This window comes from Neomonachus schauinslandi, chromosome 4 (assembly GCF_002201575.2).
Source record: "Neomonachus schauinslandi chromosome 4, ASM220157v2, whole genome shotgun sequence".
NCBI lineage: Eukaryota > Metazoa > Chordata > Mammalia > Carnivora > Phocidae > Neomonachus > Neomonachus schauinslandi.
In genome coordinates this window covers 18,805,606-18,828,398 of record NC_058406.1, presented here as the reverse complement: position 1 = coordinate 18,828,398, position 22,793 = coordinate 18,805,606, and the positions used below count along the sequence as shown (strand labels likewise).

The window sequence follows — 22,793 nt, the reverse complement described above, 5'->3', positions numbered from 1 at the left end:
TATAAGTCCACTTTATAATTTGTCAGAGATTTCATTTTTGGGTCTTTCCTTCAATCAAGAAGGATTTTATATGTTAATTTTTATAATACTGCTTTTCCACAGTACAGTTTACAGTACAGTTTTCCACAGTACAGTGAAGGAAAATTAGGAAGTACTGATAAAAAAAAACCCAAGTGAATAAAAAATATCACTCTGCTGGGCGCCTGGGTGGCTCAGTGGGTTAAGCGTCTGCCTTGGGCTCAGGTCAGGATCCCAGGGTCCTGGGATCCAGTCCCACATGAGGCTCCCCGCTCAGCGGGGAGTCTGCTCTTCCCTCTGCCTGCTGCTTCCCCTGCTTGTGCACTCTCTCTGTCAAATAAATAAATAAAATCTTTTTAAAAAAAATATCACTCTTCTGCTAAACTATCCTGTTTATGGGGCGCCTGGATGGCTCAGTCGGTTAAGCATGTTGGACTCTTGATTTTGGCTCAGGTCATGATCTCAGCACTCCGTGGGTCTCCGCACTCAGGGGGAGTCTGCTTGAGATTCTCCCTCAGCCCCTCCCCCTACTTTCTCTCTAAAATAAATCTTTTAAAAATATCCTGTCTCCGTATATATGTCTATAGCTAATATACGTATATAAAGAACATCTATGGGGACTGTGGTTAGGGATTGAAGGATGAGTGGGATGCCAGCACTTCTGCATTTCTGAGGAGCTTTCACAAACTTTACCTCACTTGATCCTCTTTAAAATCCAGGGTCTCTCTTAAGCTGTGAAGGCAGAACTAGGAGATAGTTTTGGGAGCTGACAAACCTGGGCCTCCAAATTTTTAGGTTTCATTTTTAACCTTTTCTTTTTTAAAGGTTTTATTTATTTGACAGAGAGAGAGCAGAAGTAGGAAGAGCTGCAGGAAGAGTAGGGGAGAAACAGGCTCCACGCTGAGCAGGGGTCCCAACGCAGGGCTGGATCCCAGGACCCAGGGATCATGACCTGAGCTAAAGGCACACAATCAACTGAGCCACCCAGGTGCCCCACCCCTTTTTTTTAAAAGATTTTATTTGAGAGAGAGAGAGAAAACGAGTGGGGGCGAGGGGCAGAGGGGGAGGGAGAAGCAGACTCTACGCTGAGCAGGGAGTCGGAGGTGGGGCTCCATCCCAGAACCCTAGCTGGGGGATCATGACCCGGCAGAAGACAGACGCTTAACCCGCTGAGCCACCCAGGCGCCCCCTTCTTAACGTTTTCTAAATCCTCTCCCATGTGGTTTCATAGTTATCCTTGGATTTTTTTTTTTTAATTCAAAAGTAATTCATAAACTCTAGTGTATGGTTACCACTTCGGGTAGTGCTGGGGACGCCGGCTTTGGGGTTGGCGGACCGCAGCCTTGGCTCCACCTTTCCTTTTGGGATGACTGTGAGGATGCAGCTGTGAAACTGGAAAACCCTGAGCCCGGGGTAGTTACGTTTACAGCAAGAAAGTGCAACTAACTTAGCGAAAAGAAACGCATATTCCTTGTGCATTGTCGTGAACGCGTTCACACAGCCTAATCACGGGAAGGCAACTCTAATTCGAAGATCACAAGGGACGTGAAGGCCTTGGGAAACCGAAAGGTTCTCCACCCACCAGACGACCCTGTGAGGCCACCGGCTGAGAAAGAGGGGCGGGGCTGATGCTGGGGCGGTGCGTGCGGCGGCGGCGGCGGCGTAGCTCCGCCCCCGGCGTTGGCGCGAGATCCGAACGTCGGGGGAGGCAGTTATAGCCGTTTCGTGAGGCGGCGGGAGCTGGAGTCAGGTGTCCTGCTGGCTGGGTCACGGCAGCGGCCATGAGGCGGAGGGCCCCTGAGGAAGAAGCCTGCGGCGTGTGGCTGGACGCGGCGGCGCTGAAGCGGCGGAGAGTGCAGGTGGGACGTGGGGGGTGAGAGGGTGTTGGAGGAGGGGTTGGGGCCTGGAGGAGGGAGAAGGGGGTGGTGGAGGTCAAGTCGGGGTCCGAGAAAGGAACAGATTTGGGACTTCTGAGGCTAGGGGGAGTGGAGCCTGTAGAACGGTGAAAAATGGAGTTTGGGAAGAGTGGAGAGGAAATGGGACGAAAGGCAGGCAGGTTGTGAATGGGGAAGGAAGAGACTGGGACAATAAAGCTTCGAGGTGTGGTGGAGAGAAAATTTGCTGTGAGGAGTGTTGTTTTCTTTGTTTTTTAATTGAACTGTACTTGACGTTCAATATCTAGCACGTCATAGTGATTCGATATTTTTATACATTAAGAAATCCACAGGATGGGCGCCTGGGTGGCTCAGTTGGTTAAGCGACTGCCTTCAGCTCAGGTCATGATCCCAGGGTCCTGGGATCGAGTCCCGCGTCGGGCTCCCTGCTCTGCGGGGAGCCTGCTTCTCCCTCTCCCACTCCCCCTGCTTGTGTTCCCTCTCTCGCTGTGTCTCTCTCTGTCACATAAATAAATAAAATCTTTAAAAAAAAAAAAAAGAAATCCACAGGATAAGTCTGGTTGCCATGGTCACCATACAAAGTTACTACAGTATTATTGATTATATTCCCTACGCAGTACTTAACCTCCCCATGACTTACTTATTTTATAACCGGAAGTTTGTGCCTCTTAATCCTATTCACCTGTTCCTTCCGCTCCCCAGCCCCTCCCCACTCTGGTAACTAACATTTTGTTTCTTATACCTATGAGTTTCTGTTTTGTTCTGTTGTTTAGATTCCACATACAGGAGAAGTTGTACATGTTTGTCTTTTTCTGTATGACTTACTTCACTTAGCATAATACCCACTAGGTCCATCCATGCTGTCGAGAATGGCAAGATTTCATTCTTTATGGCTGTGTAATATTTCATTGTATATATTTACCACATTTTCTTTACCCATTCATCTGTTGATGAACACTTGGGTTGCGTCCATATCTTGGCTATTGTAAATAATACTGCATTGAATATAGGGGTGCATATATTTCTTTATTTGCTGTTTTTATTCTCTTCAGATAAATGCCTGGGAGTGGAATTACTGGATTGTAATTCTGCTTTTAAGTTTTTGAGGATCTTCTATATTGTTTTCCATAGTAGCTGCACCAATTTACATTCCAGCAACAGTGTATCAGAGTTCCCTTTTCTCTACATCCTCTCCATACTTTCTCCACATCCTCTCCAACACTTACTTTTTGTCTTTTTGATAATAGCTATTCTAACAGGTGTGAGGTAATATCTCATTGTGGCTTTGATTTTCATTTTCCTGATAGTTAATTAGTGATGTTGAGCACCTTTTCATGTGTCGGCCATCTGTATGTCATCTTTGACAATAGTCTTTTCAAGTCCTCTGCCCATTTTTTAATCGTTTTTTTAAATATTGTGTAACTTTATATATTTTGGATGTTAATCCTTTATCAGATGTGTGATTTGCAAATATCTTCTCCCATTCAGTAGGTTGCCTTTCTGTTTTGTTGATGGTTTCCTTCACTCTGCAAAAGCTTTTTCGTTTAATGTAATCCTATTTGTTATTTTAGCTTTTGTTGTCCCTGTCTGAGGAGATTTGTTCAAAGAAATACTGCTCAGACTGATGTCAAAGAGCTTACTGCCCATCTTTTTCTTCCAAGAGTTTTATGACTTCAGGACTTAACATTCAAGTCTTTAATCCATTTTGAATTTATTTTTATATGTGGTGTAAGATAGTGGTCCAGTTTCATTCTTTTGCATGTAACTTGTCCAGTTTTCCCAGCACTATTTATTGAAGAGACTGTCTTTTCCCCATTGTATATTTTTGTCTCCTTTGTAGTAGATTGACCATATACATGTGAGTTTATTTATGGGCTCTCTGTTCTATTCTGTTGATCTATGTATGGGTCTGTCTTTGTGTCAGTACCGTACTGTTTTGATTACTATAGCTTTGTAGTATAGTTTGAAATCAGGGAGCATGATATTTACAGCTTTGATCTTTCTCAAGATTGCTTCGTGTTTTTGGGGTTCCATACAAATTTTAGGATTTTTTTTTTTCTAGTTTTGTGTAAAATGGTATTTTGATGGATTGTATTGAATTTGTAGATGGCTTTGGGAAGTATGGATATTTTAACAATATTCATTCTTCCAGGCCATGAGCAGAATATATCTTCCCATTTATTTGTATCTTCGGTTTCTTTCCTCCATGTCCTACAGTCTTCAGAGTACAAGTCTTTCACCTGTTTGGTTAAATTTATTCCTAGATATTTTATTCTTTTCGATGCAGGTGTAAATGGGATTGTTTTCTTAATTTCTCTTTCTGATAGCTCATTATTAGCGTGTAGAAATGCAACCATAGTTGAATAACTGTCTATGGTGACAGCTTCCTTCCTGGAGCAGGTTCTCTAAATTCTTTTAGGTAGTTGGGGGAAGGTCAGCAGTTATTCCTGAGCCTGCTGTTCCTTAAAAATAATCAGCCTAAAATAATACATATGCCAAAGAGGCACACTTTGGATGGCAAATTTTGCTCCCTTACAGTGGCTACAACCTCCTGAACAAAGTAATTGAGGGCTGTTAAAAAGCACTGTACAACTAAAGTCATTTTTTGAGAAATAACAAATGAACCATCTGTTCCTTAAAAAAAATTTTTTTTTTTTACTTAAAAATGTTTTTGGGGCAGGTACGTTCATCTGGTACATAATTTAAAATGCATGGCAGTGATAGGCAGCGAAATATCTCCCTAATACTTTTAACCATCCTTGGCCCATCTCAGAGGCCACAACTTTCTTGTGCATCCTTCCAGACATATTCTATATATGTACAAGCAAAAGGTATCTATTCTTTCTTGTAAATAGTAGCATATTCCACATTGTTCTGCAACTTGCTTTTTATCACTTATTGCATCTTATGTATCATTTCATATGCATCCACAAAGAGCTGCTTTATTCTTTTTAAAAAAAATGATTTTATTTATTTATTTGAGAGAGAGAGAACACAAGAACACAAGTGGGGGAGAGGGGGCAGAGGGAGAGGAAGAAGCAGACCCCCTCCCTTGCTGAGCAGGGAGCTGCTTTATTCTTTTTAAAGACTAGATAGTATTCCATTATATGGAATAGTATCCATTATATGCAATAGTATTGCCTTAGTCTGCTCAAGCTGACAGTAACAAAATACTATACACTGGGTGGCTTAAACAACAGAATTCATTTTCTCACAGTTCTGGAGACTGGAAGTCCAAGATCAGAGTGCTGGCATGGTCAAGTTCTAATAGTGACAGTCTTCTTGGCTTGCAGAGAGTGAGCTCCCTCCTCCCCATGTGCTCACATGGCCTTTTCTTGGTGCATGTGTGTGTGGTAAGAGATGTGTGTTAAAAATTTTGGGCACGGGCACCTGGGTGGCGCAGTGGGTTAAGCATCTGACTCGGTTTCAGCTCAGATCATGATCTCAGGGTCGTGAGATGGAGCCCTATGTCAGGCTCCTCACTCGGAGTAGAGTCTGCTTAAGATTCTCTCTCCCTCTTCCTCTCCCCCTCCTGCTCTCTCTTTCTCTCTCTCAGATGAATAAATCTTAAAAAAGAGTTTTTTAAACTTTGTTAAAAACTGGTTCTTTGACTTTTTAAGACTTCCAGCCCAGAGCAGAGTCCTAAAGATTCCCTTTTATAGGATGTAGAAACCTGCCTTTTCCTAGGGTAGCTATCAAATAGGCACACATTTGTTTGAGTTTTAATGTCAGTCATTAATAGGCAGTTGCTCGGGGCCAGTGTTTTAGAAAATATGCCCCTTCCCACTTGATCCCTAAACAAATTGTCTGCTGTTTTGGGGCAACTAATGGGGTGGCTCATAGTCTAGCCAGAAAATAGATGCCTATGTTTGGAGTAAGTTTGCTTCTCTCTTGGTCCCACAGAGGCATGACAGGCTTGGCCTTATTACCTAGGCCTTGGTATGGAGGATACTGTATTTGTTTTCATTTCAGTTTTTTTATTATGAGAGTAATATGTGTTTGTAAAAAAAAAAAATCAGTATAGAATTGAATTAAGTAAAAAACAGAAAGCTTCACTGGTGGTAGCTACTTTTAACAATTTGGTATCCTTTGAGACATTTTCTATGTGTATAAATATATCTGTTTCCCCCACAAATGAGATTATTTCAAACATATTCTGTTATTCACCTTTCACTAAATATATGATGGAGAACTTTCTATGTGAGACATGAATTTTAGTATGAATTTCTAAAAAGGCCGTTTTAATTTACATGATTTTCAAATTTTGTATTTTAACTTTGCTACCTCTTTATTAAAACATTGAGAAATATTTCTGAAAGGTTTTTCTACACAATAAAGAGGTAAAAAGATTTAGTATGTGTTTTGTATATTTGCGTCTCAGGTGTATTATATTTAAAATGTCAACTCAAAAATAATTTCTGTTTCTTCTTCATCTGTAATGCAGTTTAGTTTCTTACCCTTGAAATATATGTAGCAAGAAGGAGAAGTGGGCCTAAGAAGGGGACAGAACTGTGAAGATAACAGAAACCTTGGCTCAGTCATCAGTGGTTTCTGATGGCCTTGGCGGAACACTGAACACCACTGTGACATTGTGCAGCTTCACTAACATTCAGTCCATCAGCAAATTCTCTAGACTCTGCCTTCATATGTGTTCAGAATCTCATAATTTCCTACTATTTCTACCACTGCTGCCTGACCCAGAATGAGAGTGACCCTTTGCTCACTGTTAATTTTAAGACCATCTAGTAGTTTCCTATCTTCTGGTAAAACCCAGAATCTCTGAGGCCTACAAGGCATGATTTGGCCATGTATGTTTGCCCTCTCATACACTTAGACCTCATCTGCTACTCTTTTCTCTGCCTCACGCTGCTCTAATCATACTGGCCTTCTTGCTGGTTTTCAAGCCAAGTATACCTCATACCCCTGCAGGGACTTTTGTACACCTTGAAATGCATAGGGATTAAAATGCCACATGGCTCTGCTCTTTCATTTGTTCGTTTGTCAACTTATCATTGAGTCCATTTCTTAACCACCATAAAATAGCCTTTCCCTTATCCCGTACTCTCTAACATCTTAGTCTTGCTTTATTTATCTCCATAACCCTTTTACCATTAGATATACTATATACTGCATATTTACTTGTTCATTTATGATCTTCCCCTACTAGAATGAAAGTTCCATTAGGCAGTCCTTCAAACAGTGGCACATGGTAGGTACTCAGTATGAATTTATTGAATGAATGATCCATCTGAGCTTTACTTTCAGAAAACCTTTTAGATATGGTCATAGTTGCTCATTTTATCTTTCTCTGATGAGAAGATAAATGGGAGGACTTTGAGTTTTTTAAAGCAAAGATGGACAGGAGGAGACCTCTAGTAAAATGGCAGTTTAAGTGTGTACTTAACAGGGGCACCTGGGTGTCTCAGTTAGTTGAGCCTCCGACTCTTTTGTTTCGGCTCAGGTCATGATCTCAGGGTTGTGAGATTAAGCCCTGCATCGGGCTCCATGCTCAGCAGACAGTCTGCTTGAGATTCTCTCTCTCTCTCTGCCTCCCCACTCTCAAATAAATAAATCTTTAAAAAAAAAAAAAAAGTGTGTACCTAACAACAAAAAAACCCCTCTGTGATACTTACTGAAATGATAAAAAAAGAAAAACAAAAATAGAGGAGAAAACTTATTTCACTGAAACTGAATAGGCTCAATAATAATACTGAAGTCCATGGTAGCAACACTGTTGGGGTTGGTGCTGTAAGACTGATAAGGGTCTGTAAATGTAACTTAACAAATATTTATCAATATGATCTTTACTGGCTTATGGTTTGTAAAACTTTTTTACATGTATTGTTTCACTTTCTCAGTAGCCTTGTGAGGGAGGTGAGATTATCTCCATTTTGCAGATGAAGAAATTGAAGTTCAGATAGAGATTTGCTTCAGATCACATCAGAGTAAGTGCAGCTGTATGGCTTGATTCCAGGTCTTCTGACTCTTGGTCCAGTGGTCATAATGTGTAAGGTGTCTTCAGATGATAAAAAGTGAATAATGTATTCACCTTTAGATAGTTCTAACCCTGGCAGCATGGAATATGGTAGGTACACAAGTAACTGTCAGACAGACAGTTAAGTGCCTTAGAGGCATAAGGAAATTCTAAGCATTTAGAGAAAGAAGAGATTACATTTTATTATGCGTGGAGGGGTGGTGGTTTTAAAATATGTCCACAAATTCTTTGATACCTCTCTCTTTAAAAGGTGGATGCTAAGTTCCCCACCCCCCCCAAGTGTGGGCTATACTTGGTGACTCTAATGAATAGAATATGATGGAAGTGTTCCTGTTAGAATTCTGAGGTTAGGTCATAAACAGCATTGTAGCTTCAGCCTCATTCTCTCTTTAGGGGAAGTCAGCTGTCACATGCAGACATACAGGCAGCTCTATGGAGATACTCATGTTATGAGGAACCTTATTGAGTTTGCTAATAGTTGTGTGAGTGAGCCACCTTGAAAGTGTATATTGCAACCCTGGCTGATAACTTAAATGCAACCTAATGAGACTGTGAGCCAGAACCACCCAGATAGGCTGCTCTCAAATTCCTGATGCATAGAAGTTGTGAGATAATAAATGTTGTTTTAAGGTGCTAAGTTTTGTGGCAAAGTGTTAATGTAGCAATAGAAAGGTAATATAGATTTTGGTTTTGGCAGTGGAGTACTACCTAACAAAAACCTAAAATGGGAGAGTGGCTTTGGCATGGGGCAATGGGTGACAGCTGGAAGGACTTTGAAGAGAGTGCTAGTGAAAGCTTGAAGAGCTTGTAAGAAACTATTTCTAGACTAGGGTTGGCCTTTGGGGAGACTGTGGGTGAGGGTTTAAAGGAAAGTGAGAATAATCTTACTGGAAACTAGAGGAAAGGGAATCCTTGTTATGTAGTAACAGAAAGTTTCCTACAACTACTGTTGGCTGTAGTAAGGTGGAAGATAGAGAATGTACCTAAGGAACTGGGTGATGTGATATAGCCAAGGAGACTTACAGGCAGTGTTGAAGGGCTACCTGGTTTCTTCTTGCTGGTTATAGCGAAGTGCACGAGGAGAGAGAGAGAAGCTAAAGGAAGGCCAGTTAAACAAAAAAGGAGCCTAGACTTGCTGGTTTTAAAAATTATCAGCTTCTTCAGGTGGTACACAGTGGACTTTTCTTTGCAGGAAGTTTTTAAATTACTAATTTAATCTCTTGTTATAGGTCTATTCAGATACACCCATGGAAAGACTGTCATCATTAGTCGTTAGGGAAATGCAAATCAAAACCACAAGGAGATACCACTTCACATCCACTAGGATGGCTATAATCAAAAAGATAATACCAAGTGTTGGCAAGTATGTGGAGATATTGGAACCCTCATATATTACTGGTACGTGCATAAAATGGTATAGGCAGTTTGCAGAACAGTTTGGCAGTTCCTCAAAATGTTCAACATAGTTATCATATGACCCAGCACTTCTGCTTTTAAGTATAGACCCGAGATATGAAAAGATAGTTCACACAAAATCTTGTACACCAGTGAACGAATGTTTGAATGTTTGTAGCAGCATTTCTCATAATAGCTAAAGAGTGGAAACAACCAAAATGCCCACAAATGATGAATGGATAGACAAAATGGTATATCCAAACAATGGAATATTACTTGACAATAAAAAGGGATTGAAGTATCTGACATGCTACAACCTGGATGAACGTCCAAAACATGCTCAGTGAAAGAAGCCAGTCACAAAAGACCAGATATTGTATGGTGTATGAAAGGTCCAGAACAGACAAATCTTTTTTTTTTTTTTTAGATTTTTATTTATTTGAGAGAGTAAGTGAGCAGGAGAGTGAGAGCGAGCACGAGTGGGAGAGGAGCAGAGGGAGAGGGAAAAGCAGGTTCCCCGCTGAGCAGGGAGCCCGATGTGGGACTCAGTCTGGGGATTCCAGGATCATGCCCTGAGCCGAAGGCAGATGCTTAAGCAGCTGAGCCACCCAGGTGCCCCAGAATTTGTCAATCTATAGAGACAGAAAGTAAATCAGTGGTTTCCTGGGGCTGAGGTGGGGTGGGAATGGGGACTGCCGATGGGTACAGGGTTTCTTTTGGGACAATGAAAAATGTTCTAAAATTAGATTGTGGTGATTTTTACACAACTCTATACTAAAAAAACACTTAACTGTACACTTAAATGGGTAGATTTTATGGTATGTGAATTATATCTCAGTAAAGCTGTTAAAGGCTTTGTGGAAGAGATGGCATTTGAACAGACCTTAAAGCAAGGGTTGGATCTTGTTGGAAAGCAATGAAGGTGGAGTAGGCATTCTAGGAACAGTATGAATAGTGGCACAGAGCAGGAAATAACAAGAGATGTTTGTGAAATAAGGAGTAAAAGTTAGGGAGTCCCCAAGACCACCCTCACTTCTCACATCGACTGCAAGTTCAAGGGACCCCAAGACCACTCCGAGGTTTGATAATTTGCTGGTAGGACTCACAGAACTCAACTGAAAGCTGTTAAACTCATGATTAGTTTATTATAATGAAGAGTACAGATTAAAATCAGCCAAAGCAGATTCTAGGAGAATTCCAAGCTGAATCTAGGGAGAATTCAAAGTGGGAAACTTGCAGTGTCCTCTCTGGGTAGCCAGTATATTAGACAGCCCTAACTGCTTCTGGTAATGATATGTGACAGTACATAGAGTATTGCCAACCATGGAAGCTCACTGAGCCTTGGTATCCAGAGTTTTTATTGGGGTTTGGGTTGTGTAGACATGGTTGACTAGTTATGTGGCTGACCTTAGTTTCTAGCCCCTATGAAGGTCAAGCTGATACATGGCCCAAAGCTCCCACCGTAGATCACATTGTTAGCATAGACTATCTGCTGTGGCCCAAGGCCTCAGGTAAACAGATACTCCAATCAGGTAGGACATTCCAGGGACGTAGAGATTACCTCCCAGGAGCTGAGGGTTAAAGCCAGACCTCTCTTTAATAGATTCTTTTACTACATTGGGAGTAACTCAGTTTGACTAAAGTGTAGGGTAAATGTAGGGGAGTTGAAGGTGTGATTAGGAGGGTAAACTAGTACCATGTTGTTGGATTCATGGAAGGCATTTGACATAGTAGTCTGTAAGATTAGCCCAATGGTGGTTATATGAAAGTAAGTGGTACACTGAAAGGTAGGCTAGAGAAATTTGGAGGATATTGCAGAAATTTAGGCAAGAAATAATAAGGGTCTAATCAGGAATAGTAGAAGTTTAAATTATTATTTTAGGTGGATTATTGGTCTCTATAGTTATATATCTAAAGTACTGTCATTACGCTCAAGAAGGACCTAAATGTGGGCTTGGCCAGAGTTGGGAGGTCTCTTAAATACGTTTTTTTTTTGTTTTTTTTTTTTTAGATTTTATTTTTAAGTAATCTCTACACCCAACAGGGGCTCAAACTCACAATCCCAAGATCAGAAGTTGTAAGCCCCACCTACTGAGCCAGACAGCTGTCCCTTAAATATGTTTTTAAACTGTGACTTTGGTCCAGTTATTTGCATCCCTTAATATCTCTCCTTTTTTAAAGGACTTTTGCATTTTCCCTTTAGTTCCACTTACATTTAGGAGCCAGAAATTGGGACCTGAGTAAGTAGATGATTATAGAGAAAAAGTAAAAACTATATCTTGAGGGGCACCTGGGTGGCTTAGTCGGTTAAGCATCTGCCTTTGGCTTGGGTCATATTCCCAGGGTCCTGGGATCTAGCCCTGCATCGGGCTATCTGCTCAGCAGGGGGCCTGCTTCTCCCTCTCCCTGCCACTCTGCCTACTTGTGATCCCTCTCTCTTTCTCTGTCAAATAAAACAAAAAAACAACAAAAAAAACCCCAACTATATCTTGAAATAGTGTTTGGAAATTGGGACAATAGATATAATAATATAGGCTGATTGTGTGTACAGTTGAGCCTTGAACAACTCGGGTTTGAACTGCATGGGCCCACTTGTGGATTTTTTTCTAAATACAATACTGTAAATGTATTTTCTCTTCCTTATGATTTTCTTAATATTTTCCTTTCTCTAGCTTACTTTATTATAAGAATACATATAATATACAAAGTATGTATTAATTGACTGTTGTCCACAAGGCTTTTGGTCAGCAGTATGCTGTTAATAGTTAAGTTTTGGGGGAGTCAACAGTTATGTGGATTTTTGACTATGCAGGGAGTCGGTGACCCTAACCCTTATATTGTTCAAGGGTCAGCTGTATATATTGTATGTGTGTACAAACACACACACACACACACAGTAATACTTCTTTTCACAAAGTTGACACCTTCCAGGGGAGACTGGGGGATTTGTTCCAGAGTGATTTCTACTCCATTGCATTTTATTTGAGGCATCTACTTTCCAATTTAAGTGAGCTCTTCTTTCTTTCATGGGACTGTTAACTCTGCTGTTGAGAGGGCCACATTTAGCCATTGCTGTATTGGAAGTAGTTAAAATCAGGAGGTTTAAACAAATCTTCAATAGATAGTCTTACTAGGGCAAAACTGATGGCAAATGTATGAAAACGCTATGCTATAATGATCTCTGACATGTGTGACATCCTTTAAGTGAGAAGAATCTCATTAGCAAGAAGTACCCTTTTATGAGACTTAGTAATGAAATGCTAATGGATGTAGACATATCAGGTCTCCAGTTTAGGAGTTGTGATACTTAAAAGAAATTGCTTTTTTCTCTTATCCCTGTTGAGTTTTCATTAGGTTTAGATGAAAAATCAGTGCCAAGTGGTTCTAGAGAATGTTCTTGCAATAAATTTAGTATTGTTAGATTACTTTGGGAGAAAAACCTTCAGTTTTCAGTGGGTATACCTCTCATCCCATCTGTGCTCTGGACCTTATGTGTGACATCAATTACAGTGACAGGAGCTCATCTTCACTTTGATCACAGTACTGGAAAAGGCTTAATGTTTTCTGAGAGCTTTTTTGATGTTGAAAATATAATGAGTAGTTATATATATAAAACATAACCGGGGCGCCTGGGTGGCTTATTCATTAAGCGTCTGCCTTCGGCTCAGGTCATGATCCCAGGGTCCGCGGGAAGCCTGCTTCTCCCTCTCCCACTCCCCCTGCTTGTATTCCCTCTCTCGCTGTCTCTCTGTCAAATAAATAAATAAAATCTTAAAAAAAAAATAACCAAAATGTGTCCTCCTGTATATCTGCCTTCTTCCTAAAATATTTATTGAATTGAGTACTTACCATATGTATTAAGCTAGTTCAGTGGAGGACAGGATAAACAGTATGTGAATCAAATGTTGATACCAGAATTTTGTTAGGTAAGTCTTGAAATACCAAGTGATGAATGTCAAGTTTAGAAGGGGAAGAGATTACCTCTGGTTGTAGGAATCAGGAATGCTTGGGGCTAAGCTGAAGTATATGTAGCATTTCAGATGTGGGTGTGAAAAAGGCCCTTCTATGTGAGGCACAAAAATGAGGAAGGCAGAGGCCATAATAGGGACTGGCATGTGGGTGAGTATTATGCTACAGTATACACAAAGGGGTTTTGGTAATGGAGAAAAGGGTAACTGGAATCATACTGGTATGTGCAGTCTGAGAGTCAGTACTTTATGCTATAAGGTAGTAGAGAAACTATTGACAGATTTTGAGCAAGATGGTATGCTCTCATAAGAGGATTTATCCCAGGAGGAATTTTTTTTTTTTTTTTTAATTCCCTGGGATCGAGTCCCGCATCGGGCTCCCTGCTCAGCGGTAAGCCTGCTTCTCCCTCTCCCTCTGCTGCTGCTGCTCCTCATGCGTGCTCTTTCTCTCTCTCTGTCAAATAAGTAAATATAAATCTTTAAAAAATAAATAAACATTCCACTGTGATAAACATACTTCCTTAAAGCCAAAGTCTTCTAAGGGAGCTATAACTGGGGGCAGTATCACTCTTGACATTGCTCTGACCTAAGTAAGGAATGTCCTACTCTTGCTAGGATGGCCAACTTGGTGAAAAGCTTTATTCCCAGATGTTTTGTTAATTGAGGTCTTACTGTTCTCTGATAATATGTAGTTTGTATAAGTCTTTTTTTTTTTTTTTTAAGATTTTATTTACTTATTTGAGATAGAATGAGAGAGAGCGAGCTCAAGCTTGGTGAGGGAGGACAGAGGGACAGGGAGAAGCAGACTCCCCACTGAGCAGAGAGACCAATGCGGGGCTTGATCCCAGGACTCTGGGATCATGATCTGAGCTGAAGGAAGATGCTTATCCGACTGAAAACTTAGTATGTTTTTAAATTTTATTTTAATTCCAGTATAATTAACATACAGTGTTAAATTAGTTTCAGTGATTCAACATTTCATACATTACTCAGTGCTCATCAAGATAAGTATACTCTTAATCCCCTTCACCTCTTTCACCATCACATACCCACCTTCCGTTTGGTAACCATCTGTTTGCTCTCTATAATTAAGAGCCCATTTTTCTGTTTGTCTCTTTTTTTCATTTGTTTAGTTTCTTAAATTCCATATATGAATGAAACTTACAGTATTTGTCTTTCTCTGACTTATTTTGCTCTTTAGATCCACCCATGTTGCACATAGCAAGATTTCATTCTTTTTTATGGCTGAACAATATTCCACTGTGTGTATGTGTGTGTGTGTGTGTGTGTAGTACAGTACATTTTCTTTATCCATTTATCTATCAGTGAATACTTGGGCTGTTTCTGTAATTTGGCTATTGTAAATAATGCCATAATAAGCATAGGGGTGCATATATCCTTTTGAGTTAATGTTTTTGTATTTTTTTTTAAGATTTATTTATTTGAAAGACAGAGAACACAAGCAGGAGGGGCAGAGGGAGAGGGAAAGAATCTCAAGGAGACTCTGCACTGAGTGTGGAGCCCAGTGTGGGGCTCAGTCTCACCACCCGGAGATTGCAACCCCAGCCGAAACCAAGATTCAGAAGCTTAACCAACTGTATCACCCAGGCACCTCTAGTGTTTTTGTATTCTTTGGGTAAATACCCAGTAGTGTGATTATTGGATCATATGGTAGTTCTATTTTTAATTTTTTGAGGAACCTCCATACTGTTTTCCACAGTGGCTATACCAGTTTGCATTCCCACTAACAGTGCATGAGGGTTCCTTTTTCTCCACATCTTTGCCAACACCTGTTGTTTCTTGGGTTTTTGATTTTAGTCATTCTGACAGGTGTGAGATGATACACCATTGTAGTTTTGATTTGCATTTCCCATTTCCCTGATGATGAGTGATGTTGAGCATCTTCATGTGTCTGTTGGGCATTTGTATGTCTTCTTTGGAGAAACATCTGTTCATGTCTTCTTTTTTTTTTTTTTAAGTAGGCTCCACACACCCAGTGTGGAGCCCAATGTGGGGCCTGAACCCACGCCCTGAGATCAAGACCTGAGCCGAGATCAAGAGTTGGACATTTAACCGACTGAGCCACCCAGGCACCCTTGTTCATGTCTTCTGCCCATTTTTTTATTTGGATTATTTGGGGGTTTTTTTTGGTGTTGCGTTATATAAGTTCTTCTTTATATTTTTTGGCTATTAACCCTTTATCAGATACATTATTTGCAAATATCTTCTCCTCTTCAGTAGGTTGTCTTTTAGTTTTGTTGATAGTTTCCTTTGCTATGAAGAATTTTTTATTTTGATGTAGTCCCAATAGTTTATTTTTGCTTTTGTTTCCCTTGTCTTAGGAGACGTATCTAGAAAAATGTTATGGCCAGGGTGCCTGGGTGGCTCAGTGGTTAAGCATCTCAGGTCATGATCCCAGGGTCCTGGGATCGAGTCCCACATCGGGCTCCTTGCTCCGTGGGAAGCCTGCTTCTCCTTTTCCCACTCCCCCTGCTTGTGTTCCCTCTCTGGCTTTGTCTCTCTCTGTCAAATAAATAAATAAAATCTTAAAAAAAAAAAAATAGAAAAATGTTATGGCCAGTGTCAGAGAAATTACTGCCTGTGCTCTCCTAGGATTTTTATCGTTTCAGGTCTCACATTTAGGTCCTTAATCCATTTAAAAAAAAAAAAAAGATTTTATTTATTTGAGAGAGACAAAGAGGGCACACAAGAGAGAGCACAAGCGGGGAAGGGGGTGGGGTGGAGAGGAGCAGAGCAGAGGGAGAAGCAGACTCCCCACAGAGCCCGGAGCCCGACTCGGGCCTTGATCCCAGGACCCTGGGATCATGACCTCAGCTGAAGGCAGATGCTTAACCGACTGAGCCACCCAGGTGCCCGGTCCTTAATCCATTTTGAGTTTATTTTTGTGTATGGTATAAGAAAGTGATCTGGCTTCATTCTTTTGCATGTAGCTGTCCAGTTTTCCCAACACCATTTGTTGAAGATACTTTTTCCCATTGCATAATATTCTTGCCTCCTTTGTTAAAGAGTAATTGACCATATAATTGTGGGTTTATTTCTGAGTTTTCTATTTTGTTCCATTGATTGATATATGTTTTTATGCCAGTACCATACTGTTTTGATTGCTACAACTTTGTAGTATAACTTGAAATCTGGACTTGTGATACCTCCAGCTCTGTTTTTCTTTTTCAAGATTACTGTGGCTATTCGGGGTCTTTGTGGTTCCATACAAATTTTATGATTGATTGTTCTAGTTCTGTGGAGAAATACTGTTTGTATTTTGATAGGGATTGCATTAAATCGGCAGATTGCTTTGGGTAGTATGGACCTTTTAACAATATTTGTTCTTTCAATCCACGAGCATGGAATATCTTTTCATTTGTTTGTGTTGTCTTCAGTTTCATCAGTGTTTATAGTTTTCATAGTCGTTTCAGGTCGTTCACCTCCTTGGTTAAGCTTATTCCGAGGTATTTTACTGTTTTTGGTGGTGCAGTTGTAAATGGGATTGTTTTCTTAAGTTCTCTTAAGAGAACCTCTATTTCTGCTATTTTATTATTAGTATATAGAAATGCAGTGGGTTTCTGTACACTGATTTTTGTATCCTGTAACCTTATTGAATTCAGTTATCAGTTGTAGTTTTTTGGTGGAGTCTTTAGGGTTTTCTATATATGGTACTATGTCATCTGCAAGTAGTGAAAGTTTTACTTCTTTCTTACCAATTTGGATGCCTTGTATTCATTTTTCTTGTCTGATTGCTGTGGCTAGGACTTCCAATACTGTATGTATATTTTTTAAGATTTTATTTATTTATTTGATAGAGACTCAGTAAGAGAGGGAACACAAGCAGGGGGAGTGGGAGAGGGAGAGGGAGAGCAGGCTTCCTGCGGAGCAGGGAGCCCAATGTAGGGCTCGATCCCAGGACCCCGGGATCAATCCCAGGACCCTGGGATCATGACCCAAGCCGAAGGCAGACGCTCAACGACTGAGCCACCCAGGCGCCCCCCAATACTGTATTGAATAGAAATGGTGAGAGTGGACATCCTTGTCTTGTTCCTGACCTTAGAAGAAAAGCTCTCAGTTTTTCACCATTGAGTATACTGTTAGCTGTGGGTTTTTTATATATGGCCTTTATTATGTTGAGGTATGTTCTCTCTAAACCTACTTCGTTGAGGGTTTTTATCATGAATAGATGTTGTACTTTGTCAAATGCTTTTTCTGCATCTACTGAAATGATCATATGGTTTTTATACTTTATCTTACTGATGTGATATATATCACATTGATTGATTTGTGAATATTTTTTTTTTTAAATATTTTATTTATTTATTCATGAGAGACAGAGAGAGAGAGAGGCAGAGGGAGAAGCAGGCTCCCAAGGAGCAGGGAACCCAATGCGGGACTCGATCCCAGGACCCTGGGATCATGACCTGAGCCGAAGGCAGACGCCTAACCATCTGAGCCACCCAGGCGCCCCTGATTTGTGAATATTGAACCACCCTTGTATCCCAGGAACAAATCCCACTTGATTGTGGTGAATGATTTTTTTAATGTATTGTTGGATTGGGTTTGCTAATATTTTGTTGAAGATTTTTGCATTTGTGTTCATCAGAGATATTGGCCTGTAGTTCTCTGTTTTTGTAGTGTCTTTATCTGGTTTTGATATCAGGGTAATGCTGGCTTCATAGAATGAATTTGGAAGTTTTCCCTTGCTCTTCTATTTTTGGGAATAGTTTGAGAATAGATATTAACTCTTCTCTAAATGTTTGGTAGAATTCATCTGTGAAGCTCTTTGGTCCTGAACTTTTGACTGTTGGGAGTTTTTTGATTACTTACTCAATTTCATTGCTGGTAGTCGGTCTGTTCAAATTTTCTATTTCTTCCTGATTCAGTTTTGGGAGGTTGTATGTTTCTATGAATTTATTCATTTCTTCTAGGTTGTCCAATTTGTTGGCATATAATTTTTCATAACATTCTCTTACAATCCTTTGTATTTGTGTTGTAGGACTTAGTGTTCTTGTAGTCATTTAAATAACTATGTATTATTAGTCTGTCTTTTCCCATAAGCTGTAAGCTTTACCAGGGCAGAAACAGTCTGTTTTGTTCATCATTATATTCCCAGTACCTAGCATATAGGTGCTAAAATACTTGTTGGCATACTGTCTCACATAGTTTCACATATCTAGGATATGTCTCATATAAAATTTAGAGAGCCATGTGCCTGTTTGGGCTTCCTCATAGCATGCTGGCCAGCTTCTAAGATGCATGGCATTTTTATGACCTAGTTTTGGAAACCATATAGTGTTATTTCTATCATACTTTATTGTTCTTCCCAGGTTCAAGGTGAGAGAATATGGACTTAGCAGCTTGAGAGGAGTGGCCACCTCAGCTTCTCCAAATTCCAATCTCGATGTATTCAATTAACCCAGAATGCACTGCCTGTGTACTTTATCTATTTTGGTCTGGCAAGTGATTCCAGGCATAAAGCTAGAGTCATCATAGGGCTCACCTCATTGTTTTCCTTCTCTCAGGGCTCACAATCCAATGCAATTCCTGTTGTCCACCATCTAATAGCAGTTATTTCATGTATTTTATCCAGTTTTCTAGTTTTGTATGGTGGAGGGGAAAGTTCCACACCAGTACTGCAAGTTAGAGTATGAGTTTTACACCAAGGATTTCTTCTTTTATCCACTTAAGGTACATTTTAGTTTCCAAATGTAAAAATGAAGTCAACTTTGGGCTAGAATTAATAATTTGAGTTCGCTTCAGACCGGTCTCCAACTTACAACATGAAAATCAGCAAATCTCGTTTCTTTGGTTTTCATGCAAACTGAATTGAATATAAATTACCCTGTTCTCAGGGTTACTTCTCAGGCATTCCATAACAAGCAAGTGGAAACAAAAACAAATCACATTAAATAAAGATGAGGTTATATTTATAGTTAGTTGACAAAATTTACTTCCCTAACCTTTTCTGGTACAAATTCATACTGTAAAGTATAAAGGGGCTGAGAGTGGATAAAACTGGCTGTTTCACTGCTCTTCCTCCTAGTAATAACCAATTAGTATTGAACCCGAGGAACTGTGTAAGCCTTTTATGTGAATTAACTCACCAAATCCTCGTAACAGCCCTATGGGATAGGTATTTTACTGTCCTCATTTCACACATGAGAATGAGACCTAGATTAAGCAACTTGCATAGGGTCACACAGTTAATAAGTAGCAGTGGCAGAATTGGAATGATTTGAACCCAAGCTGTGTGAGCTATGCTCTTAACTGTATATATCTGTATATATAACTGTATGTGACTATTTGAAAACCACTAAAAATGTGTCAACTGCTGCTGATGTAGAATCATTAGTTATCTTTAAGTATAAGAGGGAGTATCATTCCTGGAATCACTTCAACAAATCCTGTTTGTTTAAGTCAACGTGATTGATTTCTGTGGGGAAGCAGAAAGATTGGGCTATAGTTGGAATATGATTTCCTGATAAAAACAAACACCATCAGTGTGGCAGGAAATGGTAGAAGATGACGTACAGCAAAAACTACCTAGAGAATAGGATAGGAGTGGAGTCCAAAGGTTCCAGTGCAGTTCCATGAGGGTCACAGGTGTTTATTGAATCTCTCCTGTCTAGCAGCTGTTTTGATATTAATAGGTTCTATTATTCTTTTTCTCCCCCTCCTCAGACACATTTAATGAAGCCAAACACCAAAATGCTAACACTCTTTCCTGGAGAGAAAAAGGCTAAGATTTCTTTTACTCAAAGAATTCCACCTACAGGCACTCGGCAGACCAGCATTGCTTCCTTCTTCACCTTGCAGCCAGGTATGATGACCTGCCTGGGAATACCCAGGGAGCAAAAAGGAGTGTGTGCATTTTTCCATGCTGGAAAATTTATGAGAAGTGGCGACATCAGTGCATTGTGTTTAACTTAGCTAACTCATTAGAAGAGGATACCAAACAACAAAACCTCCCCTTCTGCAAAGCATTATATACATGCTTTTACCAACATTTTCTTACTCTGTGTGCTCAGTCTAATATTAAATATTTGTATTCCCTGACAGAGCAGTGAGGAGAAAGGTATGCTTGGGGAGTTGGGGTGTGCAGGGGAGCTGACCTGCCATTATTTAGGTAAATGTCTTGGATTGGCCATAATGACCAGTCTCTCTAGGATTACTTGATAATAGATATTTCTGTATAATGCTTCTCAAATTGTCAGAGTTCGAAGATGCTTTTTTTCTTAGAAAGGTTGGCATAAAGTTGGCTTGTGTTTCATCATCCTTTGGCAGTTTTTTGCTTACATGTCCCTTTTCAGGGGACGAGCTGCCTCAGAGCAGTGTGTCTGCCAGCTGGAGGGTTTTCGGAGGAGAGCTCTAACTCTTGATGCGATTCCCAGGATTGCTTTACATAAATCTTCAAAATCTACTGTCCCTGCCCCAAACAGAAACTTAAAATAAGCACCCTTTTTGCTTTAAGTAACAAGGGCAGATTTTTTTCAAGGACACTTCTGATTTAAAAAAAAAAAAAAAAAAAAATTTTTTTTAAAGTAGGCTTCATGCCCAACATGGAGCCCAACATGGGGCTTGAACTCATGACCCAAAGATCAGGACCTAGCTGAGATCAAGAGTTGGACGCTTAACAGTCTGAGCCACCCAGTCATCCCCCGCTATTTCAAAATTCTGGTATATTCTATAATCTGTTGGAATTCTTAGGCAAAGTTGAGAAATCTTTCACAAAACAGTTTCTGCAGTATAACTCTTGTTGGAGAAGGAAAAAGGAAATCATTCAGCTTTGTAATTAGATCTTGGTATAATTTGGGGGCGGGGGGAGTGGGTAGTCCATGGTATTCATCCTTAAGGTAGAACAGTATCCATTCCATGCCTGATAAAATGGATAGGCTGGACACTAGTAGTTGTTTATTATTGTTCTTCCGATTGGTTGACTTATCATCTAATTGTGTTTATTCCCTTTCCCAGGCAATGTCTGCAGAGTAGAGGACCTAATGTTCTTTGCACTATCACCAGAGGTTTTCTTAAGAGTTGGGTGGTTAATGTGATCTTAGTGACCTTACAAAAATTGTATTGTGCGTATTTCTCAAATGATAATATCCAGGAATATATATTTGGCCAAGATCAGTATTTAACAGAAACCATATTAAAGAAAAAACAAAAGCAAAACTGATGTGCCCATATACTAAAACACAGTTGGAAAAGTAGGCTGTGGTCTGAGTATACGTACCATGTTTAACTTTATTAGGTAGATCATTTGGAAGCATCCATATATTTGAGGACTAGGATATAAGGTCTGTGTTTTAGAAGGATCATTCTGGAGAAAGTAGAGATTGCAAGCAGGAAGATCATGGGGCGCCTGGGTGGCTCAGTCAGTTAAGCGTCTGCCTTCAGCTCAGGTCATGATCTCCGGATCCTGGGACTGACCCCCCGCATTGGGCGTCCTGCTCAGTGGGGAGTCTGCTTCTCCCACTCTGCCCCCCTCCCATTCTTTCTCTCTCAAATAAATAAATAAAATCTTAAAAAAAAAAAAAAGGAAAGCAGGAAGATCAGCTATAAAGGTTGTGATGAGTCTAAGACCCCCGTGCTAGATAGTGATAGTAGCTGATACTGATTTCAGAAAAAGCCAGCTAAATCCTGCTCAGGACAGAGATTTCCTGCAGAATAATCATTCATGTCTATTTTGCTAGGAAAGACAAATGGTGGTGACCAGAGGAGTGTTTCATCTCATACAGAAAGTCAGATCAACGAGTCTAAGAAAGATGCAACCCATCTAGATCATCTGATCCAGGGCTTGGAGGACGATTCCATGTCACCCCCATTAGCCACTTCAACCCCTGCAGATACCCAGGAAGCTGGACTTTCTCCTCATTCCCTCCAGACTTCTGACCACCACAGAATGGGAACTCCATTTTTGACTATGCTGTCTTTGCCCCAGCCTGACACCTTGGTCTGTGCTGGAAAGAGTAAAGCCTCATTCTCTTGTTCCTTCACTCAGAACTTGGAAGGTTCTTATTTGCTGGACCAAAAGGAAGGAGAGAAAGACTCTTCCTGGAAAAGGGAATGGCTTCATGGATCTAAGGAAAAAAACCATCAGGATGTGGAGAGACGCGTTCAACCACCTGGGGGCAAGGGCCTTCAGCCCTTGGACAAGATTAAATTGGAAAAGGTGTCTGCCAGAGAAACCAGGCAGGCCTCCATCCTCCTTCAAACATGCAGGGATTCCTGGAGTGGAGAAAACACAGACTCAGTGAAACAAAGCCCTTGTCCTGTCCCTGTGTTTTCCTGGGACAGTGAAAAGAATGACAAGGACTCCTGGAGTCAGCTTTTCACTGAGGATTCTCAGGGCCAGCGGGTTATTGCCCACAACTCCAGAGCTCCTTTCCGAGATGTAACAAACAATCAGAATCGGGGCTTAGGGCAGTTTCATAATAGCTCTTGGGCTCAGTGCCAAGAGAGGCCCACTCAGTTAAATCTGCAGCCTGATTTGCTCTTTACCCAGGACTCTGAAGG

General features: G+C 40.5%; 1 protein-coding gene across 1 annotated transcript in view; it reads left to right on the top strand.

Moving 5' to 3' along the window:
* The first annotated feature begins 1,799 nt into the window (after nucleotides 1-1,799).
* Nucleotides 1,800-22,793, top strand: part of LOC110574773 (aurora kinase A and ninein interacting protein) — a 23,335-nt gene continuing 2,341 nt past the window's right edge. The window contains exons 1-3 of the mRNA XM_021683566.2: nucleotides 1,800-1,877; nucleotides 19,959-20,097; nucleotides 21,971-22,792. Of these exons, the coding sequence (XP_021539241.1) occupies nucleotides 1,800-1,877; nucleotides 19,959-20,097; nucleotides 21,971-22,792 (1,039 nt within the window). The remainder of the gene's footprint in view (nucleotides 1,878-19,958; nucleotides 20,098-21,970; nucleotide 22,793) is intronic.